The following is a 26871-nucleotide window of genomic DNA, read 5'->3' on the forward strand; positions in this document are numbered from 1 at the left end:
TTGTCTGACTTGGCGCGAGAGTAGAATAGACTAGGTTCAATGCGCTTCTTCCCCTTTGCTCGTCTGCCGCCCACGTAACAGAACGAAACACGTTGGCGTCTCAAAATCAGACTGTCGCACAATTCTCTCGTGCGCTTCTGTAGATGGAACTCGTGAGCCACAACGTAGTATTGTCATCATGCTGATACCGCATTGGTGATATTTCGCGTGCGCTAAGCAAAAAGGGGGTTCTAATAGTTCAGCAATGAGCAATGTGGTAACAAGATAAGCCTGATGTCGGCTTCCGGAACTGAGGTTTCACAAGTTGTGCACATTCCAGCATAATACCCTACGCAGCCAAGATGGCTTGGCAGCCCTGTCATGAAAGAAACCCCAGGCAAAAGCCGTCTTTTCGACGAGTGTGCTTCAAACACGTGCAGTAGATGGTGTGGATGCGACTAGTGTAGTCGAAATCAAGTTTGGAAAGAGCAATGAAGCAGGTTCGAAAGGGCCCAGTAGCGGGTAAAACCGCGATAGAGTTGTTGGAAGACTCTTCGAGCACACTTATCGTAGCATCCCCCTGCAGCTGCATGGAGAGATTCTCGGATCGGAAACAAGACTCATTATTTCAGCCGATTAAAGACAAGAGTTTGGCATAAAAATGACCGACGGCGTCATCGAATCGATCCAGCTGTCGGTCCCCGAAGATCTAAAGACATAGGAACGAACTTGAGTCTCAAGCCCGGAAGCGGCCAGGGGCATTTCCAAGGGTCGATCTCGCCTGTTACCGTAGCATTGGGAACGGATGTAGACGGCAAGGCTCGATATCTATTGCACAACCCCAATCATCATTGAAGATTTGAGTATCAGCACTGGATTGTCTTTTGCACCCATTGCGGCATTTCTTTGCCTTTCCTGCGTCCACCTTCATCTAATTCGCAATGCTTGAATCACCCTCGTCAGAGCGCGCCCTCATTCTCTCCATAATTGCAAAGGCTCTAGGTGTGCCGGTGGAAAGCATCGACACGTCGAAATGCTTCATGGGCCTGGGAGGCCATTCCATATCGGCAGTCGAAGTTCAACACGCATGCAGACTTACTGTCTCGAAGCCGCCAACGGTATTGGCGCTGCTCACATCACCCTCTATTGAAGAGCTGTTGCCAACCGGAGATACCCAGGGCTCGTTTCAAGAAGGTGCGGTAGCGCCAGACAAGTCGTCTAGCACCGTTGTGCAAGTTACAGAATGCGAAGAGCTTTCGTCGTCGGAAGAGTCTGCTGCAAGTCCCGCCTACTCGAGTGTTTCGGAGGAAGATGGTGCGGAGATAGATTTCGACATGGCGCAATCCACACTTTCGCACCAGCCAAGCGAATTAGTGGTTCCATTGCTATACCCAGAAGGAGCGGCGGATGGACAGATACTGGATGCAGATTCGGCACCGGCAACTGATCTGCAAGCTGCTTTCATCCAAAGTGGCCAGAGCACCATTCACTACTTCGAGACATGGCATCTTGAAGACTTGCCTGTCTTGAAATATGCATGGAAGAAGGTCTTAGCCATAGAACCAATCTTCCGGACGGTTTTTCATGAAGCCGGCCCCGGCGCATACACGATGCGCAAGGGAGAGATTGAAATCCCGTGGACGGAAGTGGTGACGTTTGATCGCAAGGCGTACGAGGAAGAATTGACAAGGGTAGAGGCGCAGTCTCAGCCGACTTTCATGTTCAAGAGTGTGGTATACAAGGCGCCGCGAAGCAGCAATGGCAGGCGTAGTGACAGTGAAGCCAGTATCGTGCTTTCCATCCACCATGCGCTCTTGGACGGGTTCGCCATGGAGCGGTTGGCTGACAAGGTCCGGCGGATAGCAGTGGGAGAGACAGGGGTAGAAGCAGGGAAGTCGTTCTTGTCGATAGCGCGAGAGCTCGAGATGGTGAAGAGGGAGCATGGAGCAGCGGCGACAGAGTATTGGAGCAAGCGTGTGCAAGGCCATCTGGGAGCGGCTACCGGTCCAGGTTTGCGAAGACCAATGCAAGAAGAGGGAAGAAGAGGTGGACAGCATGTTCGCCACGAAGTCAACGTGGACTTTGAATACGTGGGCGAGCGGTTGCAGGAAAGGTCCAAGGAACTGGGCGTGACAGTGGCCGCGTTCTTCCACACGGCATGGGCAGTTGTGCAGGCCATGTATGCCGACAGCAGTCACGTAGTCTTTGGAACCATCATGAGCGGGCGAAACATAGCCATGGATGGCGTCGACACGGTCATTGGGCCACTGCTCAACTCGCTGCCGATTCACGTGAGCGTGAATGAGGAGATGACAACGGACGAGATGGTGCAAGGCGTCTTCAGCGATCTCGTCGAGCTCTCGTGTTATCAATGGAGCACGCCCGAGCACGGCTTCCAGCGCGACTTCGAGGCAGCCCTGTCGGTCACGCGTGGGCTCGACAGCGCGCGGTCACGTGACGTCATGTGCCCCATCCGGCCGGTCCGATACGACTTCGAGAGCAGCATCCCGTTGAGCTTGGCGCTGGACGAAGCGGCCATGACGCTGCGTGCCGTATACCATGCTGACAAATACGCACCCTCGGCAGTCGAGGACATGGCTGCATGTCTCGTGAGCGCGCTGGAACGACTGGCCCAACCGACACGGATGCGGGAATGCATTGATGGCGTCTTGACAGTGCCCATGCAGGGGCGACTGCGTAGGTGGGGGAACTGCGTATCCGGATGCACGACGCGTGCCGCCCACCAGCGGGAGGATCTGGTGTCTGTGTTCGAGGCCGCGGCGCGCGAGCACGCAGAGGGCGTAGCTGTGGAGGTGGGCACCACATGCGTCACGTATGCTGAGCTCGACCGGTTGGCTTCGCGCACTGCCGAGACGCTCAGGCAGCTTGGAGTCGATGGTCAGGTCGTGTGCGTGCATGCCGACGGCAGCCTGGAATGGATCGTAGGCCTATTGGGTGCGTTGAAGGCAGAGGCGACATTCTGCAGTCTCGACGTGACACTGCCGCATGAGCTGCGCAGCGACATGTTTCGAGCTTCGGGGAGTCGTGTCTTTGTCGTCGGGCAGGAATGGCAGAGGAAATTTGTCCCCGACGATTGCGTCCACTGCCTCGTACAGGAACCCATGTTTATGTCAGCACCAGCGCCAGTCACAGCGGCAGATGCGCCCGAGCAGCTTGCTAGCCGGAAACGGCGCCCGCTGGCGCCGGCCTACCTCTGCTTCACATCCGGCTCGACCGGCAAGCCCAAGGGCGTCCTTTGCACACACCAGGCCCTCGTTGCCTTTCAAACCGACGTCGAAGTGCGACTCCATGCTGCGCCCGGCGTTCGAATCGCCCAATTCATGTCACCCGCCTTCGATGGCAGCATCCACGAGACTTTCTCCGCCCTCAGCTATGGCGCCACACTGGTTTTGCGCCCCACTGCCTCCGCGGCAGACCCCTTCGACGTGCTCCATCGCGTCAGCAGCGCTATCATGACGCCATCAGTGGCGCAGTCTCTGCTCCCCACCGACTTTGATAATCTCGAGACAGTCTACCTTGTCGGCGAACAAGTTCCCCAGACGGTCGTCGATCAATGGGCACCCGGCCGCAAGCTATACAACATGTATGGCCCCACGGAAGGAACCGGTGGCGCCACAATCACGCGCCTCTACCCGCGCCGGCCCGTCACCATCGGCCGCCCCAACCCAACTTCCCGTCTCTATATTCTCGGGAGGGACCGTCGTCTCCTTCCCCCCGGTGCGGTCGGCGAAATCCACATCGCAGGTGTGCAGGTGGCTATTGGCTATGCAAACTTGCCCGTTGAGACGGCTGCGCGCTTCGTCCCCGACACGCTGAGTCCAGGCCTTGGCGAGTACATGTATCGCACCGGTGATTACGGCTACTGGGACCACAAAGGTGACGTCGTATGTCTGGGTCGTAGGGACCGTCAGCTCAAATTGCGCGGCTTTAGGCTCGACCTGGATGATCTCGAGACACGCATTGTCAAGGCTTTGCCCGATATCAAGGCTGTGGCTCTTACAAAGTCTGCCAGGGGAGATAGCTTGGTCGCCATGGTCCAGCCAGCCAGTCTTGCTCAAGACACCGTCAGAGACGTCCTGTTAAAGGTGTTACCGAGAGCTGCCGTACCGTCTGCCATTGCCTGCGTCGATACATTCCCCTTGACAAGAGCCGGCAAGGTTGATGCACAGGCCATCACAGCTACCCTCGCAGCGCATTAGCTCAGCCGCGTTGAAACCCATGCTAAGCTAGCCCACCCGGTTTCGAGTCACCCGGGGTTTCAACTCACTGACTCGAACCACCCATCCACATAGAAAATCAAGTTTATTCTTTCAACACCATTATATTTGCCACTCTGTACACATGGACTGAAGCGTTTGAGCTGCTGTTTCGGCTGCTACTCTCTCTGCAGCCCTTTCCTCAGCGTTGCTATCTCGTTGTGCCTCAAGAAGCTGTGAGGCTTGTACAGCAACCATAATTGTATCTATCTCTGCAAAGCGCTCATTTGGATTTACACGAACTTTCTTTCGAGGCTGCTGAGGCTTAAGAGCCTCAAGTTGACTATGAAGTCTTTTATTCTCTGTTTCAAGCTGTGTTGCACGTATATTTGCTGCTCCAAGTGCCTTGCCAACTTTTTCAAAGAACTGATGAGTCTTGCGCCCGAGATTCTCATCCTTGTGAAGCTGTCGCTGCGCTACAAAAACCTCACGAGGTCCGTGAGGGGTAGAGAGATAACTCTGAGCAGGTTGAGGTTGATTCTGACGAGGTGGCGTGATAGGCCTTTGAGATATCTGAGATGAGTTGACTACCCGGTCAATATTGAATGGACAGATGCCAGCAGTAGCCCATCCTGCTCGTATAACTCTCTCAGTAATTGCGCGCTCTCGTGCGTGATAATAAGCTGTGATAAAGCGCTCTTTTTTAACAGGCGCTGCGTCGTTAAGGTACGAGAGGGCCTAGATTTGCTGCCAGTAGAACCTCTTCACGACGGAGAATACTGAGAGGTCTAGAGGCTGTAGGACATGAGAAGAATGAGCAGGTAGAAACAGAAGATAAACTTTGTTCTGTTTGCAAGCCCATAGGAAATCCAGGCTGATGTGGCTGCCGTGGCCATCTAGGATCAGCATCCTCCAACGATCGTCTAATGGAGCTGTCTCGGGCAGGAATACCCGCTGCAACCACTTAGCGCCTATTTTGTTTGATGTCCAGCCATCCTCTGAGGTTGTGTAAAGCTATTCAGGAATTATCGCAGGAAACTAAGTGCTCTGTAGGCTCTTCTCTTTGAATATAACTAAACAGCGCGGTTTCTTGCTGTGAACAGTCTGTAGGCACTGTATTCTAGCTACCTAACCTAGATGCTATTTATAGTTAAGATAAGGGAAAAGAGAGAAGATAGTTGCCATCTCTTGTGTTTGTGTTTGCGCACGGTCCACGCGCTGCTGAGGCAAGGTGAGGGACCGCTGGCGGGGCAAGGTGGGGTAAAGAAGGTGGGGGACAGAAGGGAAGGAAGCGACTAGGCCAGCAGCCTAGTCATGTGACCTCGGGCTCAGCCCGTTACACTTGCCTGTAGCCGACACGCACTCGATTATTGATGCCCACTCGCGGTTCTCTGGAGACTGATGGTAAGCCTTCTTCTTCTGACTAGATGCGAGCACTCTAGTGTTAGCACACACACCTAAGGCCTTCCCAGTCTCATCCATATTCCATATATCCTCAGCTCTTCTGCCTAGCCTCGTACGAGTCCTCTCAAAGAGCTCAAGGAACGCGCGTACAGAGATGTCAACAATCAGTTCAAGCCGGCTTGATTGTTATCGATAAGTGTGATCAGACTATTCTCGGGGACGTGTCCTCGGGCACGGATATCTTCCTGGTCTGATCACACTTATCGATAACAATCAAGCCGGCTTGAACTGATTGTTGACATCTCTGCGCGCGTATCTGTACCGGCGTTGCTCCCTCAGCTCGAGCAGCCTCAATCTTTCGACCCACAACAGATGCGACGCGTGGGTTACGCTTAAGGGAGGTGTCAGCCACCGTGTGGGCCTCAGGGTACATGACCCAGGTTCCATCCCATCTCTCACTCACTCCAGGCTAGTACGTGCGAGGCTTACAGTACTAGGTCAAAAGTTTCCGCCGCCAAGCTACACTAGCGCAAAATCAACATGCTCACCCCAAACTTCATAAGGCTTTAAATACTGCTAAACATGTCAGATTTTAATAATTTTGAGTGTTTTAGTGTCGCATTGATCTAATATTTCGTTTGCCACCCTCGCGCTTTGCGTACGGCAGCGAGGCGTCGTGGCATTGACATGATAAGTCGCTTGATAAGCTTCGTCGGTATGCCGCGCCAGCACTCCTTCAGCGCCTCACAAAACCCATCCCACTCCTCTTGTGCTTGGCTAAGGTTGCTGTATTGTGGGTAGAGCTTATACATGCGTCTCTTAAGCACCCACCAAAGGTGTTCAATTGGGTTGAGATCGGGTGAGTATGCTGGCTATTTGATGCAGTTGATGTAGTGCTCACGATGGAAAGCAGCTACTGCTCTTGAGCGGTGTATACCCGCGTTATCCTGCATAAACAGCTCGGAACGACGCCAATGTGGGAGGAGACCTTTTGCCAACGCTTTCATGTAACTTTGGGCGGAGTAGCCACGCTTTTTAGCATCAGGATCACGTTCCATTATGATTAGCTTGCTCCTCCGCGCGCGGCAGCGTTTATCAAGCCACACACACACGCCCACACCATCTGTGCTGGCTTAAGGCTTTTACTAGTAGGATCTAGCATCTCAGGTTTCCATCTCTCCCAAGGGTAGCGAGAGCACCACTCCTGGTTGGCGCCAGATCCCTTCTGAACAGAGCACTCATCTGAGAACTTAAGCGTGCGCCGTACCCACACGAAGTGTCGGTACTCGTGAGCGAACTTCAAGCGCAGCAAGGCATGCGCGCGGGTGAAATTTGGACGCTTTTTTGCCTTATAATTAGTGAGGCCATGTCGCTTTAATGCCCGGTATAATGTGCTGCGGCTGGGTGGCTTTGAAGGGGTGCCCTCCGCGTTCACGAAGATAGCCTCTTTAGAGAGCTGTGAGTACTCTATCTTTGGAGCAGCGCGAACTTTTCTAAAGAGGATTTTTTTCTGCTGCTTCGATAGAACAGGTGGCCGGCCGCTGCGAGGTTTGTCTTGAACGCTGCCTGTTTGACGGTACTTGAGGCGTAGGTCGCGGATGGCGCGTTCCGACCTCTGTATCGCCGCTGCGACTTCCTGCACCGTCATCCCACCCTGCAGCATCCCAATGCACCGATCGCGCGTTGCAGGACTAATATTTCGACGTCTGCGCACATTTTGATCCAACTCTTGTCCAAATGGGCGTGGCGTAGCCATAGTTGTGACGCATTGAAATTGAGGGGTCGATGTTGTTGATGGAAGCTGGTCGCTAGCGCGGCAGAAACTTTTGACGCGTGACTGTAGCGCCCACAACGCTAGCCGGCAGAGATATATAAATCTCAGTCCCCGTAGCACAATACAACACGATTCACCACATGTTCTATCCCAGTGCCACTAACAGAAGGCAGCCATCCAATGCTTGCCTAAAGGTCTGTGGTCTCCATTCATCCGGAGGATTCGATTCGCCATTTCTCGTGCGCGTGCGTGGGAGGGAGGAAAAGCTCGTGCGTCTTCTTCGAGTATCCATTGTACGAGGAAGTCCTCCTGTTCTGGAGTCTATCTTTGTTGGTATACGTGGCTGGTTTGGCTGTTCCGCGCGCCTCGTACACGGGCCGAGAAAGTAGCTTGAGGGAGGTTGTAGGCCTTTGCAGCAGCTCTCTGACTCGGAAAAACACCAGCATTAAGATCGCGGATAGCTGCTTGAATAGATTCTTCACGGGTGTCCATTTGCGCAGCGTGGGTGGCGAGAAAAGTCGTGTTTTGGAGAGGGTGCTGAGCGGCGATAGGGTGAGTTGAAACCCCGGGTGACTCGAAACCGGGTGGGCTAGCTTATCGAGTTTTCGGCTCCCAAGACCCAATGTATTGAAACTTTATTCGCGTCAGTTTCTTCTGTAAATAGACTGCTTCAGAAAGATAATATCTAATTCTCATCACCTATTAAATGAGCATAGCGATGGGCTGACTGTGCGCCCAAGGTGGTTAGAGCCCCGTCACCTCACCCAAACACTGACATGTCGATTGGTGAGAAAAAGGCACTTCTAAGCCACTTAGGTACTCGATCGTATATTCTGTACCCATCGGAGCCCGGGTCTTGCAATTCTGGCTCCTGTGCACTGTCATAGCGTCGTGTTATCAGTTTGCTTTCAATTTTTCTATTATTTTTATCGTCTATGGTGGTACTGGCGCTGCTCCTGCAGCTCGAAACATCTCTACTTTTGACGAGATTCTCTTCTCTAGCTCTGTCGCCATGCCTGCGCAAGTAGCTCGACACGACGCCGAGGACAGCAACGCCACGGCTTCACACAACTTGCCCACAGCTCGTTGCATTTCCGATAGCCGGTTCGTCATCAGCGTGCGCAGCAAAATCTGGCGGTCCAGTCCCCTCACTGCATAGCTCCCGCACCGCATCGGCAGTTCATCTTTGGCCAGATTACTGAGGAGCGAGCACCGATCTTGCTCGCATGATCCGCTTCCTTCTATCCACAGCGTGCCCATGCCGAGCATCACACTCAACTCATCCATGGCCTGGCAGAGCACCAACGCCGACGACATGCGCGTACTGCAAGACGGGCACGAAAGGACGACGAAGCAGTGATCCAGCAGCACCCTAGAGCGCTGCACCGCACTCGCGAAGAACGCCCCATCGTCGCGCCCGCTCCCCACACATGTATCGGTAACCGACAACTCCCCGAGGTGCTGCAACAGCGTCGCCGTGCACTGGCAGCCCTGAGGCACCTTGGTAATCGATGTGCATCCCTGGACTACGGCGAGCGAGGCTTGCGGGAATGCGTGCATTTCGAGAGGCGCGCTATCGCGAAGTGGGGTCATGAGAACTTCAAAGTCCATTTGATCGTTGATGAAGGCGTTGTCTGGAAAAAAGAAGTCGGGGTATTGGCTTGGGTCGAGATCGCTGAAGAGGTTGGTCGTCTGGTCCATCTCGAGATCTTGGGAGAAATGCGAGGTCTGACCATTGTTGATCACGTTGATGTCGTCGTTATAGTCGTTACTGCCGTTGCTGATGCTATCTTGTGCTTGTCCGCGTATAGGATCGCCGTTCACTGGGTGGTAGTGGTTGCTGGTCTGAGAGTCGTTCTCTGCAAAGATACTAGTCTCTTGATTCCGACTCGAGTCAGGCTGCGAGCCGTCCGGGGACGGATCATGGTATTGTCGTCTTCCCAAATCGGCATCTTGCGTCCCGCTTCGTACTGTGGCTTCTACTGCAGTCAAAGTAGTTTCTCGTGGTGGTGAGGCGAGAGGCCTACGTCCATCCTGGGACGGAGACGTTTCCGTCGGCGTCGGCAGCAGCGTCTGCTGATGTTGGGACGACTGTGATTGGGTGGGTGATGGTGGAGCAGGCGTCGTGGAGTCTACTGTCCGCTTTGGTCGAGGACGCCCGGCACGTCGAGATGCACTATACACACATTCAATGTTGTATTTGGCGCATCGGCGACAGCTGGGTCGTTCTTGACCGCAGCGAATCTTTGATGTTTGACAAGTATCACAAGACTGACGAACTTTGGGCACCCTTGGAGTTTGGCTGTTTCGTTGGCTGGACATGACACAATTTCAGGGTCCAATGGCGTTTCCTGCGGACGACTCCAAACTCAATCACAAAGAGACAGAAGCAAGTATACTAATGAAAAGCGGAGTGAGCCCGGAACATTTTGTGAACATTCTGATCTGGCAATCTTGGCGCCTCTCTCGGCTCTTCTCCATGGAACCCGCGTAATCACGGGAACACCCTCAGCGTGGGTGCAGGTACGCGGGTCCTCAAGCTGACGAGGCTGTCAGGATCTACTTGTTTGAGGCTAATCATTTCGGGACCTGCTGCTTAAATTCCTGCAGCTCCTGCATCTTAGCGCGGACGAGATCCTGGTATGCAGCCGTGTGCGCCGACCTGGTCCTGGTGAGAGCACTCTCAAGTCGGGCCATGACTTGTACAAAGTGCCGGAGTTGAAGCTGCATGAGTTTCCGGCTTAGCATTTCGGCATCCGCCCGATCCAGGTGGATATCTCCGAGAGATACGGTGTGGTCGAGACCTGCTCCAAGCCCTGTCCCACGTACCCATTCAATCACGGTGGCGCTGACAACCGTAACACTGGCCAGCGAGAATCGCCGCTGGCAACATGCCGCGCAGTTGAGAACGGCATAGCACCGAGTTTCTGCATCCTCCATCACTTCCAGCAATGTCTCCAACCCCACTTTGACATCTCCGAGTTGTTCGATGCGCATCAGGACGCGAATCGCTGATAGCGTGCAAGCGCAATTGATGGGGTAGATTGTCTCCATTCTCTCTTTGCCTTCCTCTTCTGAAGTGCTCCGCGTGTTAGCTTCGAATCGGAGATCGGTAGAATTGAGAGCATATACCTAGGTGCCTTCGTCTTTCAGCGGCCCGAATTCTGCAGAGTGAATTGGTTCAAACCAACTCCTTATATGTCATCCATAGCATTCCTCGGCCACCGAGAGCCTTTGGTGACAGGTAAACAAAAGCGACCAGCGTTGATCATCTGTACCACATCTTTTACTAGGCTTTATATTTCGTGTCGTGTATTCTAAGTTCTTCTAGGTCCACCAAAGTGCCGAGGCTAGCTCCTCATCCTCATAGAAGACGATGCATCTCACTTCCATACTTTCCCTCAAGGGGGCATCCTTAGCCGAACCCGGATGCTCAAAAGCACAATGAGCACAGGCTGTATCAAAGAGTCAGTCAAGGACGATCACTAGACGAAAATAACCAGCCAGCCCGGGACGACTGGGATCGCTGAAATTCTGGGATAGGCTCACCTTTTCCAGTGACCGCCGGTTTATTATCCCAGATCTTAATGAAGGTAACCTCGCTGTTCTGCTGCGCGTCGAGATAATACCACCGTTGATCTTCATGATGCGAAACGTTGCAAGACTGACCCCGCAGCTCGAACCGGTTACGATACAAGTTTGTGGGATGGTAGTTTCCAGGCTTCAGGCTAGTGAAGTCCATGGTAGCAAGCGGCCAGTCTTGCACAGGGCCATTGAGGGGCCTCCACACGCTGTGCGAAGCCGATCAGCTGCTACATCCTGAATGCTAAATAGAATTCGTACGTACTTTATGATCTGCACACGACCCTTGAGCAGGCGATCTGACTCGTAGCCAAGATGCTGGTGGACGCGACGTGCAGCCCCTACCGGGCCCCTGGACCTCTCGTCAGCATCGCCCTCTCTTATTAAGTAATTACGTTCTCAAAGAGATAGTTACTTACTGGTCGATGTGTACGTAAGCTGCGGGTTGCTCTCGACCATCAGGGTTCTTGCCCGCCAACGAGGGGTCACGACGGCGCATGGTATGGTCGAATATGACGACTCGCGAGGCCCCAGTGTGTTTCATGATCAGGCCCTGAAGGTGCTCATAATAGCGCTCTTTAGCGCCGTGTTCATTGGTCCGAAGTTGGTCGACGAACGCCGCCCCTTCAGCATCGTCTGCGTAGGCGAAGCCGTGCGTATCGAGATGAAACTGGTCTTTGATAGGGCGGGAGTCCTTCACCTGCACTGTCTTGGCCTTATAGGAAAAGTTGCAGGATTCGAAGCCTTCATCGGGTTGAGAGCGATAGAAGGGCTCTTCGGCCATTGGGGCCATGAACTGCATCGTTGCTGTCGTCGACATGATGAAAAGCTCCTGAGAAACGTGAATGAAACTGCTTCAAGCTCTGTGTTGTGCAAAAGAATTGCGACATGCTTTTGAACACAAATCAGGCGATTGGATGCGTCGACGCCCGATATTGTCGCTCTCCGAGGCATCAATAGTAACGACACAAAAGAGGCTACAGCCCAGCACAGCCCTGCTGTACGATTTCAACAACGCCAAAATGTCAGACTGCTTCGACGTTCTCATCATTGGAGGTGGCCTCGCTGGGTTGAGCACTGCGTTGAGTCTGGTGCGCTCGCTTCACACAGCCGTTGTGTTTGACTCTCGGGCCTACCGCAACCGTAAAGCAAACTGGCTGCACACTCTTCCCGGCTGGGATGGTCGTGATCCTGAGGAGTACCGTGCCGCTGCCCGACAAAACATTCTTTCCAAATACAACACGGTCCAATTCGCGACTGGAGTCGTGATTGAAAATGTTATTCGCGATGCCGATGCCGAGTTTCCCTTTACAGCTACCGACTCGAAGGGGCGTATTTGGCGAGGTCGCAAGCTCGTGCTAGCCATGGGCATTCAGGACGTGCCAGTCGACGTTCCGGGATATAACGACTGTTGGGCTAAGGGAATGTACGTGTCTTTGTTCCGCTCATTTCAGTTCTTCGGCTGATCATTCTCATAGATTTCATTGCCTTGTGCATCGTGGCTATGAAGAACGTGGCTGTGCGTCAGCGGGCGTTTTAGCTGCGGGCGGTGATGACAATCTCAAGGCAGCCCGTCATCTCTCGCTGCAGTGCCGTCGTTATACTTCTGGGCCCGTTACCGTTTACACTCACGGAAACCAGGAACTGGCGGCGGAATGCCGAGAAGCTTTGGGTCCCCTTGGGTTCCGTGTAGATGCTCGGAGAATTGTGCGCTTTATCAAGGAGCCCACTCAGGCCCAGGTTACCGCCGTTTTCGAAGACGACGAGAAGATGACTGAAGGGTTCATCATTCACAGACCGTTACCTCTGAACAACGGCGCTTTTGCGAAACAACTGGGCGTTGAGACAAACGATTTTGGCTTCTATAAGACCAACCCGCCTTTCTTCGAGACGTCGGTGCCCGGCATATTTGCGGCGGGAGATTGTGGCGATCCATTCAAAATTGGCACGTTCGCTGTTTCAATGGGCGCTTTTGTTGCAGGCGGCCTGCAAATGCAGCTTGATGCTGGAAGTGGGGGTGCACTAGGCCCGGCCTATCAAATTGTCAAGCAGAACTAGAAAGATTGATCATTTCCTCAAAACGTTTCCTAACTACTTGCGAAGAAAAGCCATGTATCGATTCTTGTAACTATCAGTAGAAATGGCCGAAGAGTTTTGATACCATGCTGCTATTGCCGTTCGTTGCGAGCATACCCGCCCAAAGCATTTCTCCAATCCAAGGCCTCAAGCAGAAGCTGAACCATGCAATAGTCCAAATGAACCCAATCGCAATCGTGGATCCTAAAATTGCGTATGTGAGCGGGGGTTTTGTTGGAATTACGGCAAAACAACGTACTTGACTTTTTGATCCCAACCTGTTTCCCCAATGTGATGACACAGTCTTCCACTATAATCGCGGAAGCTTGCGAAAAAAACATGCGCATATCGCCGAACGTGCCTCGCGTAGCGCTATATGCACCAACTGAGTGAATTGCCCCTGACACGGCGAATGAGAGGACTAGGCGAGTATATTTCGCAACCAAATCGTGAATGCCGACAATAGAGACGACGTGGTTGGGTATAACCAATATGGCCTATTTCCAGTCAGCTGCCAAGAATCTACCACTGTCTTAGTGCGTGTGGCCTGACCTTCCTCATCATCTGCTGCCAGCAAACCGACCACAAATTGCTGACTGTATACATCTGGGAAAACGAGCCGAAGAGAGGGGGACACTGAAATGGTGCGCAGATACCGAGCAAAACTAGCAAAGATGTGACCAGCCTGTACATGAAGCTCATGTTGTATTGTGTGTAAAGTGTGGCAATCCATATCACAGCGACTTGGATATGCAGCGGTGAATTTTGGATGTGTTGACGCTCGATAATCCGAGTGAATGGCGTCATCTCAAGAAGACATAGCAAAATCTGGCTCGTACACCAGCAGTACGCTCCACGCTTCATATTGTCGATTAGAAAGTTTCTACACCCGTTAGTACCAGGATATCCTCCAATAGCTCGATTCTCTAGAAAATACCTTCGGTCCAAAAGGTGTTCAGGCAGCCTCGGCGAACGCTTAGACTCCCAGTTCCATCCTGGACCACGCCAAGTCGTCCATAAATCGTAACTCCAAGCTAGTTTCTTAGAGAAAGATCGGTGAGATACAGGAACATTCTGCTCCCATTTTCGGAATAGGTCTTTTTCGAAGTTTTTTGTGACCCCAAAATCAATCCACATTAATGTGGACGCGACTAACATTGTCATATTCTGACAATCTGAGTCGATTCCTCCGGTCATGTGAAGAAACCCCCACAGGTAGGCTAGCACAATAACTGTAACAACGACTCTGCGCAAGGCGTGTGACCGGATAAGAATAGAGCCTACCAGGACTAGGTAAAACGAAGGAATAAAAAAACCCGGCATGGGAATGCGCTCGTCTAGATCCGGGAGCTGAAATACGGATGAAAACATCTTTTAGGCTGAATGAATATCTCGATAGGAGGGTAATGGTCTCGTCTAGCTGCGATCGCGTAGAACAACTATCTGCACATTTAAGGGAAACGACCCACACGGACGGCTACCGACCGACGAAGGAAATGCGCCAAACAAACATCTTTTTGTAACGACCACGAATGTTGTGTTGTTTCACAAGCTGGGAAATAATAAAAGGCATTGTCCATCCCCTCTCGTTGCGATCACACGAACTTTATTGATAAAGGCAGCCTGCCGAGCTTCCGGGCCACCACAGTTAAGAAATGTCATCTAAGAGACATGCTCGAGTATTCTTAACTTCCCAGCATCACATTTATGCCTCCATCCTGCGACTGTTCCAAATTCAACGTCTTCACCCCGAAAAACACCCGTCAAAGGCGTAAGCTGGCTGAACTGGGCAGCGCTGTTGTAAACCTCAGCTAGCATCTTCGATCCGATTCCACAGCCCTGAAAATCGACATGCACGTAGTAAAAAACGAGAGAAGTTGCACCTTCATCAACCGATGTTTCGATAGCATTTTGGACAGCTTCGAAACGAGTGTGAACTTCTGCCGTTTGTGTGTCTGGCCATACTGTAAGGTCGGATAGGGCAGAGTGCAACTTTAGTAAAGAGAAGTCGGTATCTGTTGGAAGAGTCAGACCGAAAGAACATTGGAATTCAGAGAGGAGTATTACATGATGGCTCGGCTGACGATGGACGAGATGTAGAGATGCCTAGGCACAGGATGGCACAGCCGATAACGCGACCAGGCACTTTTTTGAACGAGTTAACTGGACGGAACTCGAGTACAAGCACCAGTGACTTCTTATCCAACAGCAAGCGGGGTAAACGCCATTGGAGATAGGCCGTAATTTCGTCCTGACTGAAAGTCAGACCTGCTGTATCGAGTGAACCGCTGCTAAAGGGCTCGGCGATTATAGTGACCAGCTGTGACAGGTCAGCTCGCGTGGCTGCGCGGAGATGGTACATGTTGTCTTCCATGTTCGCGATGCTGGTCTCAACTTTCTTGCTCCTGCGAATCACGTAAATCTTAGTGAACGCAGTCAGCGCTTTATATTTAAGTGTCGGCAACCGACATGAAGCCTTAACACATTAACCATAGCCAACGTCCTCGCAGCAAGCGACCGACATAAAGCATCTCCTGATGCTGCAATTCTTCCGCTCATTTCGCCCCCTCATCCATCCAGCAAACCGCCTGCCATACCATACCTCCGCTATGTCTACTGTCGATGTTCTTATCGTTGGTGGTGGGCCCGCTGGCCTTTCTGCAGCCACTGCTCTTAGCCGATTGATGCACCCATGCATTGTTTTCGACCACGGAGTATACCGCAACTCTCGTGCCCCTCACATGCACAACGTGCCAACTTGGGATCACAAAAACCCAGAGGACTTCCGCGAAGCTGCGCGCAAGGATCTCACCGATCGATACAACACTACCAGTTTCGTCCGTGCCAAGGTCGAAAAGCTCACGAAACTGCCAGACGGCAGCTTCGAGGCCTTGGACAGCGATGGGAGGATTTACAAAGGGAAAAAGGTTGTTCTAGCGACCGGTGTCCAGGATTTGTATCCAGACATCGCAGGTTACGATGACTGCTGGGGTCGTGGAATGTAAGTTTGAAGTCGCAACACCTTTTCCTTTGACCTGTCGCATTAATGTAACGACAGTTACCACTGCCTATTTTGCCATGGATACGAAGAGCGCGGCGCTACTCAGGCCGGCGTACTTGCTGTCGAAGACATGGCAGACATGATGCATTCAACTGCAGTGGGCTGCATGGCCCAGAGATTAGCCAAGAAGGTTGTGGTGCTGACAAATGGCAACACAGCTTTGTCCGAGGAGATACAAGCGGCTTGCACAGAAAAGGGACTGGTCGTTGATCCGAGAAGGATCGTTCGATTCAACAAGGTACTGGGGAACACGGCCGACGTCAAAATTGAATTCGAGGATGGGGCTGAGGAGGTGTTCGGTTTCATTGCGCACAAACCACGAAGTAAGTTAAACGGGCCGTGGGCGGACCAGCTCGGCGTGGAGCTGACCCCCGGGCTGGACTTGAAGGTGAACCCACCTTTCAACGAGACCAGCATTCCTGGTGTTTTTGCTGCGGGAGATTGTGCCAGCCCATTTAAGGTGGTCGCGGGGGGCATTTCAATGGGACTGTTTGCAGCTAATGGTGCCGCCATGCAGGTGCAACAAAGCAAATGACGATCCGTTAGATGCGGTCGGACAGGGACAGTCGAATCTAGAAATTCTCGCCATCGGAATTGACTGCCAGTCTTGTGATAACAATTCAAGCGGCGGGCGAGTAGCTTATTTGTTTGATGGGTGAAAAACATATGATTTAGTGATCAACGATTGGTGTCATGACCTTGAGCTAGAATGGACGACGCTCCGCATGACATTCATAGAAGCTTCTGACAACATAGCACTATACTCTAAATACTCTACTAGGATATCTCCAAGGAGATACTTGACAATTCCCAAAGTATTGGGTGGTTCCGGACAACAAGAGGACCAATTGCAGAGCACGGTAGTCCACAACATAGTGCAGAACTTTTACTCAGCAGTAGTCACTAAGCTTTCAGGATGGAGAAAGGATTGTACAACGCTCGTGGTCGTTCGGAAAATAAGTTCCGGAGATGCCGCAACCGTGGTGCGCTATCGGTACTAACTCGGTGCCCGATACTGGACCGGAGTGCCGCGATTGCCTTGGTATTCTGATCTCGGAGACGACCCCGGACGAGAGCGAGACACAGATCCCGACACCCTCACCGCTCAACGTTTTATACTAATGCAATGCCCCTGTAGCAATACGTCGCTAGTCTGTCATCCAGAAGTAGTACTTCGTTGAGATCCTTGGATGTAACCCCGAATTTCGACGTTGGTGCACGACGCATGGATGTCTAGCGTGAGGTACCTAGATACCTTGGTTGGCACCTTTAGTTCATCTCGGTTACCGACAACATCAAAACATAATACTCGCAGTAGATGTCTCCATCCGACCACTCTATCCAACCATCCTCGCCGCATCAATGGCCACCAATAATGTTGTCTGGTACTTTGCCTACGGCTCAAATATGAGTAGCTCCAAATTCACCGGTTCCCGTGGCATCCATCCGATCAAGATCGCCCGCGCAAGAATTCCCGGCTGGACCCTTACGACCGAAATTCCTGGCACGCCCTACTCGGAACCTGCATATACGTCTATCCGTCCAATTACAGGGACTGACGATCCCAAGACCCGCGAAGTACTAGGAGTCGCGTATCTCATCACTGACGAGCAATACGTGCATCTCGTTGCGTCGGAAGGCGGTGGCATCGCTTATGCCGATATCGCGGTACCGGCTCTTCCAGTTACGAGCCAGGATGAGAGGGCCACAGGGAAGAAGTTTGTCGTGAGAACTCTGGGGACAATATTGAGGCGAAGTCCTGGATCCAGCCCTAGTGCAAGATATATGGTAGGTCGTTTGGCTCTTTCTAACCTTTCGCACACATCAGACTATTATGCTAAGTGGGAAACCTCCATAGAAACTTCTCACGGATGGTGCGACAGACGCCGAGCTCCCAGAAGAGTACTGTCAGTACCTTTGTCATATTCCCAAGTACGAGCCCCCACAGGATTTGCGGCGCAAGATTGGCGCAATGCTGTTCCTTGCGTTTTGGCATCCTGTCATGCTACTAGTGGAGAGGATGGCTTTGTTGAGCTTGGGACCAGACGGAAATGCTCCAGCAGGTGTCGGCCAGGTTGTTAGATTTGTGGTGTATGTTATGTGGGCGTGGCACGATTGTGTGCATGCGCCGATCTGGGGCAGAGGCGACGGAGTAAATTTAATGTCATGTGACGCGTGATGATCAAATTTGAAATCATCCCGTCGCATCATGCCAATTCGCCCTTGACCTAGATTAATAGCAAGGACATTCTGTACGTTCTTTACCTAACTTTGATTGGATAGCGTCATCGTCATCACGGTTTCTCATCTCCTTGAGGACGCGTATGAATCATGGAAAAAAACCTTTCTAGCCCTGATTCTCAAAAGCGGCGATGCCTATTGCTAATCTTCGCAATCCCTCCTGCAGCTTCTCTGGTTCAAGCGCGAAAGAAAGTCGATACCAACCAGGATCTCGCGCCGCGTAACTTTTCCCCGCACTGACAGCGACGCCATTATCGGCTATCATCTTTGTTAACTGAGCCTCTTGATCCCAAGATTGCACCTTCTCAGACAACTTTGCCCAGATATAGATGCCCGCATATGCGGGCACATATCGGACGTTGAGGCTGCGTAGAAATGATGCCATGGTTTCATATGCAATGGCGAGCCTGCTCCGGTTCAACTCAATAAACCTGTCCGTAGTTTCCGGGTCGGACAGTAGACTCGAGACAGCGACGGCCGTGAGACCAGATACCTGTGTGTTTGCGGCCATCGCTACACCGCAGGCCATCGCAGGACTGCCTTGGGTTACGAGCGCACCCTATGGCGACAGCTGTTAGAAGGACTCATTGTATAGATTGCGAGACTTTGTCTTACAAGTCGAAATCCACTGCATCCAAAATCCTTGCTGACACTCCAAATCACATGCGCCCTTGCCGGGCTGACTTCCATCGCTTCGAAGTCCAGGCTGAGGAGCGATACAAATGGCATTGGTCGTGGCATATCCTCCGATTCGTACGTTGACAAAGCATAGATCTCATCTGAAATGAGATGCAGGTCGTGCTTCTCACAGAACTTGCAGATCGCCTTCAGCGCACTCTTCGTGTAGCACTGGCCGAGAGGGTTGTGTGGATTACACAGAACAACTCCTTTAGGTTTGCATTCCGTGCTTGCAAGAGCTTTCTCTAGGTCGTGGATGACATTCTCGTTCAGCACGTTGTCATCGAGGGAAGTTACAGGAATGATCTTAACTTTAGGGCCGACATCGAACTGGAAGTGGAATCCGCCTGCGGTTCTGTCAGGCATGATACTTTCCCGCGATAACATTGGGCTTAGCTTACTCCAAAACGGGGCTAATACTAGCATCGTATCTCCGGGGTTGCAAATGTTGAGTAAGAGCGACTCAAGAATGGCTGCCCCGCCTGGTCCGACAACCACATGGGCAGTTTCTACAGGAACATGAGGCGAGAAGAGCCGGTTGAAAGTCTCTGCCAGCTTTGCGATGACGCGTGGATCGCCAGAGAATCCCTTCTGGTACGACAAGTCCTTGGCTAGTTGTAAGAATCATCATGACTCATGCAGAAGCAGAGATGGGCGTCACACGCACCTGTTCGACTAAGTCCTTCGCGATGCTGTCCCTGAAGAATACAACCAGTTCTTTTCGTATCAACCAATTCTCTGCTGTGCCGAAATCTATTGGTGGGTTGCTAGAGCTTCGCTGAGTGACTTGAGTCAGGATTTTCGGCATGACACTCTCTACGGTGCCCTGCATCCTTTTAGAAAGCGCCATGATGATGGCCAAGTAAGACAGAAGATGATGAAAATGCTTAGAATGGCGTTATTCGATGCTGGATTAAAGTATTCAAGACAGCACTTTAGCTGTATAAAAGATGGAATGCTGCGTCAAAGGGTGACTGTGTCCCACATTTTGAGTCGAATGTTCAAAGTACGAATCCCAACTCCATTCTGTCGGTAACCGACGAAAGATCCGCACCGCGGATTTTATCTGATCCAGCTGTTTGTCTTGTCAAATGAACAATGCGAAACATCTCATGGTAAATAAAACACGTGCAGTACCTGCGCAGAAGCAATACCTTTGGTTCACCTCCACTGCACTTCCCCACCATGACTCGCGAGTGTGGCCCCTCCGTCCTAGACCTATTTCGAACTGTTCGCGATAATTATCCTGAGAACATAGCTGTTCAGGATGGTTCAAAAACGATTACCTACCGCGCCCTGGATGTACGATCGTCGATCTTGGCTCAAAGGCTGCAGGAAAGTGGAGCGCGCCACTCGCAGGTGATTCCAATACTCACAAACTCTTGTCTGCACATGGTCGTCGGTATCCTAGCTATTCTCAAGATTGGTGCGATCTACACACCAATAGATCGCGATCAATGGCCGAGAGAAAGAATAGAGGATGTTTTGCAAAGAACAGATGCCTCAATTATCGTCTACACGGGAGGGAATATGGATATTCCAGGCATGGTGATGATCAATGCTGAAGATGTCGACGTCGATTACGCTCCCGAAGGTGCAGGCATGGTTCCACTTCCAGAGCTAGCGGCTATCATTTTCACATCTGGAACGACTGGAAAACCCAAGGGTGTTGAGATCCAGCATTCGTCATTGGCCAACTTCGTTTCAGCGGCTCATTTCAACTACGACGTTACTCCGGACGACCGAGTATTGCTAGTACTCTCCGTTGCTTTTGATGGTATGCACCATGTAATCGTATCTGTACGCGAACCAGACTGACTGTGATTTAGCTTGCATGGGGACTTTGTTTAACACTATTTGTAACGGTGGAACTGTGATCCTAGCGACCCAGTCTACGTTACAGGATCAAAGTCGCCACTGTAGTGTGCTTGTCTTGACGCCGTCACTACTTGAGGTCCTAGAACCACCGCAATCGTTGCATGACTATCCTAGGCTCGACAGGGTGGTCTTGGGTGGAGAGACAGCCTCGAAGAAACTACTGACCTCTTGGAGTATCTTAAAACGGCCAATCTGGATTGCATATGGCCCCACAGAAGCAACATGCGCAACCCTGACGACGATTTTGCAGACGTGTCCTCAGACCGGAAGTTTGAAGCCATCAATTCTGGGGACCCCTATCCACGGTGCTAGAGTCATGATTGTGGACAGTTTGGGAAGCGAGATCGAAGCTGCTGGGATGGAGGGAGAGCTGCTGATTTCCGGGATTGGATTGGCTAGAGGTTACTGGCGCGACAAGCAGCGAACGGACGAAAAGTTCTTCTTGCATAAATGCGAACGCACATACAGAACGGGTGACCGTGCGAGATGGTTCGTCAATGCGTTCGGAGAAAGAGCCGTCGAATTCTGTGGTAGGCGCGATCGAACCGTCAAGATCCGAGGATTCCTAGTAAACCTTGAGCTCGATGTCGATGCAGCATTACTGGCCATGGAACCCGAAATCACAGCGGTGCATTCAATCCAGGTGAATGGGAAACTGTACACTGCCCTGACGCCAGTACATTCCGATATCACGGAGCTAAAGTCCCGATGGAGAGCACGGGTTCCACCGTACCTTGTACCAGACCACATGGTAGGACTTGAGTCGTTCCCAATGACAGCGAACGGCAAGGTTGATCCTCGCAAGTTGGCCGAAGTCGTGGTAGCCATGATACTAGATGCCCAAGAGGATGTGGAAGATGACGGAAGCTTGGAGTCTGTCATTATTGGTGGAATGGCGAGTATACTCAACATACCTGCATCAACGATCGACCGCGACCAATCTTTTGTCAGCCAAGGACTTCATTCTCTTGCAGCGATCATGCTCTGCTCGCACTGTCGGAAGCAAGGATTTGCCATCCCTATGGAAGATATACTCGGTTCACCTTCAATCAATAGCCTACTTCAGGCCTACGATGGTACAGCTCGTATGTCGATAGACGTGGCACCTGCATCTGTACACATGCCGGTGGCACCTCTCACGGCATTACAGAAGATGCTCATCTATGACAGCATGAACCAGAAGACGGCCAATGTAGTGCAACACATTGCTACGTACAACAGTGCAGATGTGCAGCATCTGCAACGGGCGTGGCATACCGTTATCTCATCTGAACCTATATTTCGGACAGAGCTGGACATCAACACCCAGACACAGCGCATCAACAACAAACCAACGGTTCGCTGGACGGAACTTGTTGTTGAGTCAATGTTTGAGGTTGAAGAAAGGACCAAAGAAGCTGCTGCGGCTACTGGATTGGGAGCCTCGTTTACGATCCTGCACTACCGGGGTGCGCTGCTGCCCTGCGATCAAAGTGTTGTCATATTTTCCATCCACCACGCTCTCGTGGATGGCTTCTCTGCTTCGCTTATTCTCAACAAGGTCGCTGCTGCAACCAGAGGCATCCCGTGTGACCCGTCACCGCCTTTCACTATTGCAGTAGGCCAGATGCGACAGAACGCAGCTCGCACGTCGGTTGAAGCGAGCGCATTTTGGAGACAGCAGGATCAGGACCTTAGCGACGCCATTGGCGATATGCTGCTTCCGAAACCACCGGCGGGTGTGCTCGACACAACTGTGCAATACTCCATACAGACAGAGCTGGGCAGTGCTTCTCTGGCGAAGCTAAGCTGTGCCGGAAGGTCAACGGCCGCGACATTCCATTACGCAGCATGGGCACTGGTACTATCGAGTTACACCAATGCCCCAACAGTGCTCTTCGGGGCCGTTCTTTCTGCCCGGACATTGGGATTCCAGGGGGCAGAAAGTATCATCGGTCCCCTTATTGCGACACAGCCACTACGTATGGCTATTGACAGGCACGCGTCGACCGATGCGTTTCTGCAGCAGACATACGACGCGGTGCGATCTCTCTCTAAGTTCCAGGCATCCGAGCGCAAAGGGGAGCCGTTGCGTTTCTCGTCGGCTCTTGCGATACAGTATGACTCGCCCACGCTTGAGCCAGCAGGAATCGAGCCAGTTCAGCCGCCCTTCGTTGTCGAGTCTCCAGCACTGCCGCTAAACGTCCTTGTCGAGGGAGATGGGCGGGTACGATTCGTGTATCGACGCAACAGCTTCAGCGACGAGCACGTGCGGCAGATGGCAACTCTGTATCGTAACGTCTTGCATGCCTTGACGCATCCAGGGCTCACTGTTGAGGGATGCTTGAGGAAGCGACTCGATGCAGAGACGTCGCGCATGCTGCTGGCTCGCGGTAACGGGCCTTCCAGCCTTTCGCGCGTCCGCGCAACAGGGCCGACAGTGACGAGCTGCATTGAGAATGCTGCGCAAGCCAACGCTGCACGCGTCGCCGTAGAGAAGGGAACCGTCCAGTTGACGTATGCAGAGCTCATGACGCATGCGGGACGCGTAGCAGCTGCCGCTGAGAAGGTCGTCAAACCGGGTGATGTCGTGTGCGTTGTAGCAGACCGCTCGATTAACTGGATAGTGGGCGTATGCGCAGCCCTCAAGGCTGGTGCAGTCTACTGCCCTCTCGACGATGCGCACACACCCGAATATCGCGGCGAGCTGCTAAGAAGCAGTGGCGCGACATTATTGTTGTGTACTGAGAAGTCTCAATTGGTCGATGCGCCAACAATGAATGGCGTACCCATACTCGCCATCGATGCACTCTTGGCAGATGACAGATCACGTGATCCTCACGTCCTGACCAGATTACCCAGTGTCAGCGATGTCGCATTTCTCTGTTTCACATCGGGGTCTACTAGCAAGCCCAAAGGCGTTGCATGTGTCCACGGTGCCGTTACCGCGTTTCATGCCGACCCTGACGTGCGCCTCAACAGCGCACCGGGAGTTCGAATTGCTCAGTTTCTTTCTCCAGGATTCGATGGATGTGTGCACGAAGTTTTTGCGTCTCTTTGCTATGGGGCTACGCTGGTACTCCGAACAGAACGAGATGACCCTTTCGGCCATCTGGGACATGTCGACGTCGCAATGATGACGCCATCTGTCGCTGCAGGTTTGAACCCGGCTGAGTTTCCGAACCTCAAATTTGTACGTCACCCGAACGCCCCCGACCAAGTATTTGCCTAACTCTTCCTTAGGTCTACTTTGCAGGAGAGCCTGTGCAGCAACCAACGTTGAATAAATGGGCAGTGAACAGGACATTGTACAATCTCTATGGCCCGACAGAGGGCACGATAGGATCATGTCAGCAAAAGCTCCAGGCACATGTGCCTGTCAACGTCGGACCTCCAGTACCATCCATGCGCCTATACATTCTCGACGATGCAATGCAGCTTTCGCCCCCAGGTGTTGTTGGCAACATCTTCATTGCGGGGGTGCAAGTCAGCCGAGGATACATCAACCACGACCTGGCTGAGCAAAACGCACGCGAGTTCCTACCTGATCCCTTCTGTCCTTCCCCCAGTGAAGGAGAACGCATGTATCGCACTGGCGACCTGGGCTTCTGGGATTCTGCTGGGAACGTACATGTGTGTGGGAGAAAGGATCGACAGATCAAGATGCGTGGATTCCGCGTGAACCTGGACGACGTTGGCGCCATTGCTATGCGTGAGATTCCAGACTTGCGCAAGGCCATAGCAACAGAACATAAGGGGAAACTCGTCTTATGGGTGGAGCCTGAAGACCTGGAGGTTCAGGACATGGCCCAACGCTTGCGTTCAGTGCTGCCCCATCACGCCCAGCCTAAACACATCATTGCCAGAGCTCAGCTACCACTATCGAAGAACGGAAAACTCGATTCCAAGGCTTTAGCACAGCAGGATGTTGTCTTCGACCAGCCATGTACCATTATGGGCCCGGACCAAAGCTTATCCACCTTTGAAGCTCTGATCGCGCGCGAGTGGCGAACCCTACTCGGCCTGGATAACTCGGTCAAGTTGATGTCCAAGGACAGCTTCATCGCGCTAGGTGGTCATTCAGTCCTGCAGTTGGATCTTGCTGCACGCCTCCGCAGTGCATGCAACATGCCCCTCGCCATCAGAGACATCATCCGGGCCCCCGTGCTGGCCGACATGGCGGCTGTTGTTCAAGCGCGAATGCACAGCTGGAAGGCGCAGGCAATCAAAGAGATTGCCATCAAGCCGCTGGGCACCAGTGCGCTGTCTCCGGCTGAGCTGGAATGGTGGCATCGCTATCGCGAGTCGGAAAGCCAGAGCGCGTTCAATGTGCCCTGGGTAGCGAGTTTGCAACCCGAAGTCGACTTAGCTCGCCTTGCACGTTCTCTGAACTCAGTCATGGCTCAACATCGCATACTAAAATCGCGCTTTGTGCCAAAAGCAGACGGCGGTGTTTCGCGCATCATATCAGATGGTCCTATCCTGGTTCAGATGGTTCACGCGATCAATACGTCTGAGTTTGTCAATCGCCCGTTCGACCTTAGCAACGATGTCTTGGTCCGAGTGGCACTCTCTCCTTCGACACTTGCCATCAGCATCTCTCACATCATATGCGACCTCACCGCGTTGAACACACTCCTCGCCGATGCATCAACAGTATACAACAGCGGAAAATTGCCGGCTGTGCAACTGGAGTATTTCGATTCAAAAGCGTGGGGCCAGCCGTTGGACCGTGAGACAGCCTTCTTCTGGTCGACGAATCTTCGAGGTCTTCAACTTCAGCGTGAATCCGAAGACCTTCTCTGGCACAAGTCTTACAAGGGCACATCGCTATTGACCCCCTTTCCCCAGGAGCTCTGCCGAGACATTGTAGCATTGACGTTAAATACTGGCACAACGCTTCACCAATTCGGTCTTGCTGCCACGGGTGCAGTTTTGCATTCTCTTTGCGAGCGGAGCGATATCATACTAGGCAGCCCGTACATGAATCGCCACTCCGTGGAGGACAAAAAGGTGGTTGGCCTGTACTTACAAGCCCTCCCGGTCCGCGTCAAAGTAGATAACACGATGACATCCCAGGAGGTACTGCGCACAGTTCAATGCGCGTCGCAAGCATCGCTTTCTCATCCTGTACTGTGGCCGCAGCTGCTAGAACACCTCAATTTGCCCTTTCCTTCGCGCCGTCAGCAGCTTTTTGACTGCGTCGTCACCTTCCACGATGATCGCATGACGGGCAAATCCATTTTTCCTGTCGCGGGAGCAGAGCCGCAACATGTCTGGACGGAGGGATCTAAATTTGGGATACTTTTCGAATGGCATATCTTCGCCGATCGGCTTTCAGTGAGGCTGGAATATGACACTGATCACATTCCAGAACTCCTCGTTAAAATTGTGCAGAACATGTTGCTACCAGCGGTCAAAGGCTTACTAGATGCGTCATGTCGATACGATGAGCTGCTGCACCAACTGAATTCTTCGTTAGCTCAACAATGCGGAGACCTAGAGATTGACATTGCGGATATACGATACATAGCAAGGCAGCATCTATCAGGAGTTAAGGCAGTACCTAATTAGTAATACTATTCTATACCCTTCTGACTCTTTCCATTCCCACCCCCTGTAGTTGTTTTGTTTGTTAGATCTGTGAACGGTCTGTAGGCACTGTATTCTAGCTACCTAATATAGATGGTATTTACAGTTAAGATAAGGAGAAAGAGAGATAGGTGGTCTGCTATCTTATGTTGTTTGTGTTCGCGCACGGTCTACGTGCTGCTGAGGCAAGGTGAGGGACCGAAGGGAAGGAAGCGACTAGGTCGGCAGCCTAGTTATGTGACCTCGGGCTCAGCCCGTTACAAGATCATTGAATTATTAGTCTAGGTAACTGCTCTACACGACCCTGCACCTTGGTTTCTCGATTATTCTAGTATGCGGAACCTTCTCCGTAAGACTTATAGATAGTGGTAGACGTATCCCGCTGCTTAGGCAACACTGGCGCTATCTCC

At 52.2% G+C, this 26871-nt stretch overlaps 6 protein-coding genes across 6 annotated transcripts; 4 read left to right on the forward strand and 2 right to left on the reverse strand.

Annotated features, from left to right (window-relative positions):
• Window positions 1-920: 920 nt before the first annotated feature.
• Window positions 921-4199, forward strand: J4E86_004293 (NRPS; the record flags this gene model as incomplete). The annotated part of the gene is made up of 1 exon (XM_051444836.1): window positions 921-4199. The coding sequence occupies one exon, from the start codon at window positions 921-923 to the stop codon at window positions 4197-4199; it is 3279 nt and encodes a 1092-aa protein (XP_051304461.1).
• Window positions 4200-9951: 5752 nt separating this feature from the next.
• On the reverse strand, window positions 9952-11758 carry J4E86_004294 (uncharacterized protein; the record flags this gene model as incomplete). Its single annotated transcript, XM_051444837.1, has 4 exons — window positions 9952-10448; window positions 10924-11165; window positions 11222-11308; window positions 11376-11758. 4 exons carry the CDS (start codon window positions 11756-11758, stop codon window positions 9952-9954), a joined length of 1209 nt encoding a protein of 402 aa, XP_051304462.1.
• Window positions 11759-11978: 220 nt separating this feature from the next.
• Window positions 11979-13014, forward strand: J4E86_004295 (uncharacterized protein; the record flags this gene model as incomplete). Its single annotated transcript, XM_051444838.1, has 2 exons — window positions 11979-12382; window positions 12435-13014. 2 exons carry the CDS (start codon window positions 11979-11981, stop codon window positions 13012-13014), a joined length of 984 nt encoding a protein of 327 aa, XP_051304463.1.
• A 2759-nt stretch (window positions 13015-15773) lies between these two features.
• On the forward strand, window positions 15774-16628 carry J4E86_004296 (uncharacterized protein; the record flags this gene model as incomplete). The annotated part of the gene is made up of 2 exons (XM_051444839.1): window positions 15774-16033; window positions 16091-16628. 2 exons carry the CDS (start codon window positions 15774-15776, stop codon window positions 16626-16628), a joined length of 798 nt encoding a protein of 265 aa, XP_051304464.1.
• A 1812-nt stretch (window positions 16629-18440) lies between these two features.
• Window positions 18441-19438, reverse strand: J4E86_004297 (putative secondary metabolism biosynthetic enzyme; the record flags this gene model as incomplete). The annotated part of the gene is made up of 3 exons (XM_051444840.1): window positions 18441-18893; window positions 18950-19359; window positions 19414-19438. 3 exons carry the CDS (start codon window positions 19436-19438, stop codon window positions 18441-18443), a joined length of 888 nt encoding a protein of 295 aa, XP_051304465.1.
• Window positions 19439-20197: 759 nt separating this feature from the next.
• J4E86_004298 (NRPS) lies at window positions 20198-26021 on the forward strand (the record flags this gene model as incomplete). The annotated part of the gene is made up of 4 exons (XM_051444841.1): window positions 20198-20789; window positions 21205-24062; window positions 24113-25924; window positions 25965-26021. The coding sequence occupies 4 exons, from the start codon at window positions 20198-20200 to the stop codon at window positions 26019-26021; spliced, it is 5319 nt and encodes a 1772-aa protein (XP_051304466.1).
• Window positions 26022-26871: the final 850 nt, after the last annotated feature.

Source organism: Alternaria arbusti (assembly GCF_024043155.1).
Source record: "Alternaria arbusti strain BMP 1465 chromosome Unknown scaffold_4, whole genome shotgun sequence".
Taxonomy (NCBI): domain Eukaryota; kingdom Fungi; phylum Ascomycota; class Dothideomycetes; order Pleosporales; family Pleosporaceae; genus Alternaria; species Alternaria arbusti.